The 8,764-nt window shown below is 37.0% G+C and overlaps 1 protein-coding gene across 5 annotated transcripts in view; it reads right to left on the reverse strand.

Annotated features, from left to right (window-relative positions):
- YWHAZ (tyrosine 3-monooxygenase/tryptophan 5-monooxygenase activation protein zeta) overlaps nucleotides 1-8,764 on the reverse strand; it is a 33,160-nt gene continuing 24,396 nt past the window's right edge. For all 5 annotated transcript variants that reach the window (XM_017528886.1, XM_017528887.2, XM_037738643.1 and 2 more), the window contains 4 exons: nucleotides 4,286-4,409; nucleotides 3,397-3,560; nucleotides 3,217-3,312; nucleotides 1-95 (listed from right to left, as the gene is read on the reverse strand). In XM_017528886.1, coding sequence (XP_017384375.1) covers nucleotides 36-95; nucleotides 3,217-3,312; nucleotides 3,397-3,560; nucleotides 4,286-4,409 — 444 coding nt within the window. In that variant the 3' untranslated portion in view covers nucleotides 1-35. The remainder of the gene's footprint in view (nucleotides 96-3,216; nucleotides 3,313-3,396; nucleotides 3,561-4,285; nucleotides 4,410-8,764) is intronic.

Below are 8,764 nucleotides of genomic sequence, written 5' to 3' on the forward strand. Positions count from 1 at the left end.
TTTTAGAATGAGGCAGACAAAAGTTGGAAGGCCGGTTAATTTTCCCCTCCTTCTCCTGCTTCAGCTTCATCTCCTTGGGTATCCGATGTCCACAACTGGTAAAAGAAGGAAAGATTTTTCAGCATGTTTCAGTGGGGTGGAATGGGGGACAGTTTTCATACATGTGCCAAGATATCAGAACGTTTTAGTTGGAAAGCATTCTTAAAAAGACGGCAGCATCACTGAGCTTCAAGATACAAAAACATCTCAATACACAAATTTACTTTCTTTGTAACCACTGTATAAGCAGGGTAAGTACACCACAGAGTTGCCTTCAAGTAATGATCGGACACAGGAAACTTTTGGTTATCCTTAGAAAGTGAGGAGAAAGTAGAAGAAATCATAAAATATTTTTAAAAAACTAAGCATCAATAGGTATCAGAATCTAAAGAGCCCCAGTAGAAGAGATGGACGTCCAAGGTGAGTGCTGCTGTACCAGAAGCATCTAATTTGGCCCATGCTGAAGGAGCTAGGGTTGCTCTCCCCTGGTAGATCTTAAGACTGACTCTCACTCCAAACAGAATCCTATACTCCATGAAATTCAAGGACAAGCCTCAGATCTGATCTAACCTACCAATCTAGCTTTTCTCAGCTTAGAAAAACACCTTTGTATATTTATTAGGTTGGTACAAAAGTAGTTGCAGCTCTTCCCATTACTTTAAATGGAAAAACCTGCAATTACTATTGCACTAACTTAATATATAGACAAAAACCAGAACCAAACCTTTTAAGAGGTAAAAATGAGAGTTGTCCCATAGGTGGTAGGGTTATGGACTCTAAATATTCCAACTGCTCCAATGTTAAAAATTTTTAAGTCCTGGCCAGATGCGTGACTCACACCTGTAATCCCAGCACTTTGGGAGGCTGAGGCAGGTGGATCACCTGAGGTCAGGAGTTCGAGACCAGCCTAACCAACATGGAGAAACCCCATGTCTACTAAAAAACACAAAATTAGCTGGGCATGTTGGCACATGCCTTTAATCTCAGCTACTCGGGAAGCTGAAGCAGGAGCATCACTTGAGCCTGGGAGGTGGAGGTCATGGTGAGCCAAGATCGTGCCACTGCACTCCAGCCTGGGCAACAAGAGCAAACTTCTGTCTCAAAAAAAAAGTCTTAACCACTCTAGTGATTTTTCAGAGGCAATTATAAAAGAATTCAAGACAACCTTAAATTTAATATGACTCACACTAAAAACTAATTAATCCACCTAGTTCTTATTTTTCTATTCCCCAAATTATCCATTAGCTTCATTTATCTGCTAAGCAAATGTATCTCTGGCCTGGAGACTAGTTCCAAAGTCATACAGCTAACCAAATGACCTCTTGGAAACTGTGTGTTCCTGTTAAACAAGGGATTTTGTAAATGCAAGATCAAACTGTTTCTTTTTTTTTCCCATTTATTTATTTTATTGCATTTTAAGTTTTGGGGTACATGTGAAGAACATGCAAAATTGTTGCATAGGTACACACGTGGCAGTGTGATTTGCTGCCTTCCTCCCCATCACCTACATCTGGCATTTCTCCCCTTGCGATCTCTCCCCAGCTCCCCACCCCCCACTGTCCCTCCCCTATTTCCCCCCAACTGACCCCAGTGTGTAGTGCTCCCCTCCCTGTGTCCATGTGTTCTCACTGTTCAACACCCGCCTATGAGTGAGAACATGCGGTGAGATCAAACTGTTTCTAATGTCTCCTTCCTGTTCTAACTTTCTACGACTCTTGGATTTTCTGTATAAACATGCAAAAATTTGATACAAAATATTTCTCTATTTCTAGAGTAATGTGTTGAAGGTCTTGGTCAACCAAATTCAGACTGAAATATTAAGTTTTGGGATAATTTCTTTTCTTGACAGATAAATGATCCAATCAAACTATAATGGTGACAGCTGACACAAAGCTCGGAGAAGACACAGAAGCAGTGGCAGAGTTAGAATGGTAAACCTGGTTTTCTTATTGCAAGATATGCTCTTCATGCTATACTGACAGCAAAATTCAGTTGGAAGCACATAGTAGATCACGGCCTCTCACAAAGTGATGCAAACAAAACACAGTAACAAGGTCTCAGGTCATCACTTTAAAAATGTCATCACTTCAAACTAAAAAAGAAAAATCCTTAATACTAAAATTAGTAAAATTAAAGTGCTTCTTATGTTTGATATAAAGGTTCTTTCATTCTTTACTATAGCTTATTATCTTGACTCAAGTATCAGAAAAGTTTATAGATAGCCCCAAATTGTGCTAATAAATAATTTTAGGTTTAAACAAGCATACAGTATTATTCAAAAAACTCTTCAAGCTTTTCAGCACTAGAATATAGAACTCGTTTATAGAAAATGGCAGTGGACTAGAATAAAGTTGGAAGAGAAATGTATAAATTGAGGTTACACAGTCCCCAAGAGAAATGGTCTTAAAAGTCTAACAAGAAACAGTAATACTAGATTATGATCTGCAGTTCCTACCTCTTTAGCTGACACACAGCAAACGCTTGATAATTTTTTAATCTAAGCCTCAAAATTTCAAATCTAATATTTAACTGAAGGAGAAGAATGAGAAGACCTAAGGAACTAACAAGACATATAAACCAATTGCATTGTGGACTCAATTTGAATTATAATTCAAATTAAAAAAAAGAGAGACAATTGGAATTCAGGTATTCTTTACATATTTAAACATTATTAGGGAATTCTTGTTGATGTTTTTGGGTGTGATGGTGATACTATGTTTCTTTTTATATACATCTGCAGTATCCCAAGGACAATCATGACCCTTCATATTAAATCATTTTAAATCAGAAAGTAGGCAAAACAGACTTCCACTTGGATTCTGTAGATACCCAAAATTTTACAACTCAAGTTTATCTTTATAAGTATGGAGGCAACTTGATGGGCAAGAAAATAATTTTTAAAGGAATTAAAACAAGCTTTGATACTAAAATTCAAATTTTAACAAGACAGGTAAACTCATCAATGTGTGTATTTTTCAGTCCTTGGTCTAATATTTCAGAATCTGTAGTTTTCCTTCATATGGTTTTAACAGTAGCTAAGACATATTTATGTGAGCATACGAATTACGTTGAGAAAAAATTTTAAAAACATTTAATTTTAAAAATATATATATTCCTCAGAGTAAAACATAACCTCTTCAACCACATTCATCACTAATGATGCTGTTATGTACTTACTGTTAAGTTGTCTCTCAGTAATTGCATTATTAGCGTGCTGTCTTTGTATGACTCTTCGCTTAATGTATCAAGTTCAGCAATGGCTTCATCAAAAGCCTATGATTTAAAAATAGTACATTATATTTCAGTGCTCAAATAATGAAAACTGCTAAATTTCTACATAACAGGTAAAATACATACTGTCTTTGCAAGAGAGCAGGCTTTCTCTGGGGAGTTCAGAATCTCATAATAGAACACAGAGAAGTTAAGGGCCAGACCCAGTCTGATAGGATGTGTTGGTTGCATTTCCTTTTTGCTGATTTCAAAAGCTTCTTGGTATGCTTGTTGTGACTGATCCACAATCCCTGGATAAGACACACCAAAACGTATTCAGACAAAGTATGTATTATATCTTCACCCTTCAAACCAAATCTTTAATATCTCATGTATCCCCTGAAATACTAACCTGTAACAGCTTAATATTTGTCAATTTAACAAGGCCCTTAATTTTTCTTTTAAAAGGAGGTTCCTCCTGGTACACATTAGCCATTGGTCAATGTCAAGATACAATTTTATAATCTCATTGTTATATTTTTAAAAATTAACTAGTTTACGCTGCTCCTCAGTTACAGTTACAGTGTGACCTCTATTTCTTCTTTCTTGAGATAGGGTCTCTGTCACTCAGGCTGGAGTGCAGTGGCACAATCAGGGCTCACCACAGCCTTGACCTCCCAGACCCAAGCGATCCTCCCACCTCAGCCTCCAGATTAGCTGGGACCAAAGGCTTGCACCACCATACCCAGCTGATTTTCAAAACTTTTTTTGTAGAGAGGGATGTTGCTGAGGTTGGTCACTATTTCTTAAAATCTTGAGAAAACACCCCTGTACACAAAATTGGCTTTTCAGAAAGCAAATATTTTAGAATGCCAGTATTAGGTGGTAGACATATATTCTCAGAACACAAAAAAAGAGCACTGCTACTCTTTATTCAACACTCCAAGCAATTAAAAACAACAAGAAATTATTTACCCTCCAGAGACTCTTCCTCACTTTTATACAAGTTCAATCAACAGGTTTAAAAACAGCATACCTTTCTTGTCATCACCAGCGGCAACCTCAGCCAAATAACGGTAGTAATCTCCTTTCATTTTCAAATAGAAGACTTTGCTCTCTGCTTGTGAAGCATTGGGGATCAAGAACTTTTCCAAGAGAGACTTAGGAAGAAAAGAAACAGATACCGTAAGAATAAAATATTTATAAAACTGAAAGAACTTGCATTTCTTAAAGGACATACTATAGCCTAAGTTATAAAACTGTCAATAATACAACTGTGAATGCAATGGGCACATGAATTTGTGGTTTAAAGCACAATGCTTCAGGCAGCAATACTTTTAAGTTTGAAGTTAATGTTGAGTTTATTTTTTGAGGACAATACAATTGAGTATCAGTACCTGACAATGCTATCTATCTACATACTGACTTCCATGAATGTGAAGCATGACCATTCATATTTAGGAACATTTTCTAATGAGTTGGCAAACTTTCCATCTGAAGTTTCATGTGGTCATGACATGAAAACAGAAAGAACCTAAGTGATGACCTTTTTGGGACTCTGGAGAAATGACTAAAGCAGAAACCAATAATATAACAAACACTAAAGGAGTCTATACCAAAGAGGAACAAAATAAACTTCATTTACAAGAACACAATTCAAGCAAACCTCAACAGATTAAGAAACAACAACAACAAAAAAACTGTTCAAAAGTTTTATTTTTCCTAACTAAATTAAGACAGTGGTAGAAGTAAGACTTCCAGATCTTAAAGAGCAGACCTTTAATCTCATTGAAGTCATTTTCAGCTAGTAAGATACATGACTACAGATCATCCCAGACAACAGATAAAATTAAAACATCCTATAAAATTCTGTCTAAAACTCTTACTACAATCTGAGTCATTTCATCAGGATTTTAAAAATTATGCTGTTTAAATGATTTTAAAGCAAAAAAAAAAAAATTAGATCACTGTGTTGGGATGGGAAGAAGTCTCAATAAATGTGTAATTTTTTTTTCAGTCAAGGAAGAGAAAAATAATTCCAACAGAATTAGGTAAATGTTAAGCCAAAAAACTGCCAACGACCCATTCTCACTACCCCACCTTCTTTAAAGTTCAAGTACAATCTGGGACTCAAGGTGAAGTCAATTTTCAGCTGGGCTAAATTCCAAATAAATCCATTCTTACAAGAAAAAAGCTATCAGTTTATATTGCACCTACTTATATGCAAAATACAATTTGAAAAATACTTTTAAATAGTAACTTTACCCATTATGTTCCAATGGTGGGTAAGTGAAGAGTTTTAACCCAACTTCTTCCCCCTAATTTTTTTTTTTTTTAACAACTCAAGCTACAGACAATCCAGATGAAGTGGCAGTAGGGCCAAATTGCACTGCGCTGTAGGAGGTTAAAGGTGAGAAAAGTCAACCTGAAATGATGTTTCTTGTCACTATTAACTGGTATTCAAAAATACTGACCTAAGGCTGGGCAAAGTGACTCATGCCTATAATTCTAGCTACTTGGGAGGCTGAGGCAGGAGAATCACTTGAGCCCAAAAGGCAGAGGTTGCGGTGAGCCGAGGCTGCACCACTGACTGCACTCTAGCCTGGATGACACAGCAAAACTCTTGTCTCTAAATAAATAAATAAATAAAAAAAACTACTGGCCTGAAATCAGAAGAGTATTTTGGTTAGGATAGCAAACTCTGTATTATACACCACATCCATACTTTCACATTCAGAGTTCTCTTAGCTGCAAAAGTGTTTTGTCGTCCCTTGAGCACAATGCTTTTTACCCTCTATGGTTGCTCTGTGGAGATCTGCCTCAAACAGTGGAAGATAGTTGCACTTAAAATAGTTAACTGAGTTTTTCCACGTAAAAACAAGGGTCTTAAGAAACAAATAACCAGGGTTTTTTTTTAAAGTTTCACATTGTTATACAAAATGTATTATTCATTCAACTATGGGAGATGATACAAGCATAGTGGCTTTGGGATGAGTCTGGGTTTGAATTACAGCACTATACACTGTGTGACCTACTTAATCTCAATGATTCAGTTATCTCACCTGTAAGGCAGAGACCTCTAAGATTGTTGAGAAAAAATACAGGTAAGCACTTAGGAGTAAGCACAATATGTTGATACTTCATAATCTAGCTGTACAGACAAGACTATCATTCCTTCCATTACAGTACACTTTAAAACAAGTATTGCAGGGCACGATGGCTCACTCCTATAATCCCAACACTTTGGGAGGAAGAAGCAGGAAGATCACTTCTTGAGACCAGGAGTTTGAGACCAACCCAGTGAACATGAGATCCTGCCTCTCAAAAAAAAATTAAAAGTTAGCAAAGTGTGGTGGCATGCACCTACAGTCCCAGCTATTTGGGAGGCTGAGATGGGAGGATCATTTAAGTCCAGGAGTTTGAGGCTGCTGTCAGCCATAGCTAAATCGTACCACTGTACTCTAGGATGGGTGCCAGTGAGACTGTCTCAAAAAAAGAAGAGTAACACTGCCTGATAATCACATCCTTCATTTTCAATAACTTTAACCCACTCTACATACGTAGAAATGAAGGCCATAAACACATGTAGTTACTTAAGAATGAACCAATGACAAGATGTAAAATTTTAAAGTTATACTAAAAACTTAAGTTTTTTAGGAAAGGTGTTGATAAATGCTACTAAAATTAGTAATCTATCTTTTGTAGGTAGTAACTTTGGAATCTCTACATGTTTTATTTTACAATGGGAAAATATGCTGAACTAAGTAATTCCCTGGGAATTAAAATGGCAGTTAAGCACTTCTTTCCCCAAAGATAAACACTGAATTAACCATAAAACAACAACTTTAAAGCTATTTGTTAGAACTCGCAAGTAAGAGGAAGGCTGGGTAAACAGCAGTCAGGCTGCTTATTGGCCTAATGATAGACCAAAAAAACCAAATAAGTGGCAAATGTTTCTGGTGAGATGCTGACTATAAGAGGTGAGAAAGGAATAAATGGCGTACTTCTATTAAATCATCCGATAACATAAGCTAATTAAGATTTAAAAACCCAAAACCAGAAAGACTAGATTAAAGATGAAATTTAAAGGGGCTAACACTATAGTTCTCAAAAAAGCTAACTGTGAAAGAACAGAAATGTGGTAGACTTTCTTCAAAGACAGCCTCCACCAATTCCCTGCCATCCTTTGTTAATGTAATGTGTGTCATTCTTCCTCCTGTTAAGAGGTGGATTTAGTTCCTTTCTCCTTGAGTCCAGGCTGGTTTTGTTGACTTGCTTTGACCAGCAGAATGCAGAAGAGATGGCTATTCCAGTTCTGGGCCCAACCGTTTAAAAGCTCTAGAGGCTTCTCCTTTTGTTCTCTTGGAGCTATGAGCCAGTGTGCAAGAAGTTAAAACTACCCTGCTGAAGAGAAAGGCCAAGCCAGCCTCAACCCATTAGACATATAAGTGAAGCCATCTTGTGTATTTCAGCCCCGGACGAACTTCCAGCTGAATACTGAGAGAGTGACCCCAGCCAACACCATGTGAAAAATGCTCTATTCAGGGTCCAACCAGGCCACAGAACGACAAGAATAAATCATTGCTTTAAGTCATTAAATGTTGAATGGTTTGTTACACGGAAATTGATAACTGAAACAAGGATGCTACAATTTTAATAATCATAATAACATTATTTCACAAGTAAACACAGATGACATTTTTGACTGAGATTGTTTTCTACAGATTATATAATTTGACCTTTTCCTAACCCTATCTATGAGGTATAAATTACAATTATCCCCATTTTACAGAAGACAATGGGGGCCCAACAGTGTGATGAAATGTGTTGAAAATCACTGCCAAGTTTGTGAGCATGCAACTTCAACTAGGCAATCTAACTTGTACTCCTGCTTCTGGTGACATGCTGACCGTGGGAGTTGAGAAAGGCATAAATGGTGTACTTGTATTAAATCAACCAATGACTTAAGCTAATTAACATTTAGAAACCAAAAACCAAGACAGACTGGATTAAAGGTTAAATTTAAAAGGGCTAACACTATAGCTCAAAAAAGCTAACTATAAAAGAACATTTTCCCAGCCTCAATGGGGTGACAGGACTACTAAAAAGGATGTGATTCCACAATCAGGAATCAAAGTTATGGCGAGTACACTAGAAACTGTCAGCATAATGGAAAGAGGGGGACATGAATGGCTTCAAGAGATAAGACCAATTAAATTTAGCAAGAGATCAGATTTCTGTCCAATATGAGAAAACTTATGAGTGGTCCAATCTGCAATAGGTAACCTACTCAGTGAGTTCTCTCCTTTCATAAAGGCATAACAAGAAACTAAAGAGATAACTCAGTTATTTTTTAGAGAGGATCCATAAATCAGATGTCATGTTTCTTTAAAAAAAAAATTTTAGCCGGGCGCGGTGGCTCAAGCCTGTAATCCCAGCACTTTGGGAGGCCGAGGCGGGTGGATCACGAGGTCAAGAGATCGAGACCATCCTGGTCAACATGGTGAAACCCCGT

This window comes from Cebus imitator, unplaced genomic scaffold (genome assembly GCF_001604975.1).
Source record: "Cebus imitator isolate Cc_AM_T3 unplaced genomic scaffold, Cebus_imitator-1.0 Scaffold56, whole genome shotgun sequence".
In the NCBI taxonomy this organism is placed as follows: domain Eukaryota; kingdom Metazoa; phylum Chordata; class Mammalia; order Primates; family Cebidae; genus Cebus; species Cebus imitator.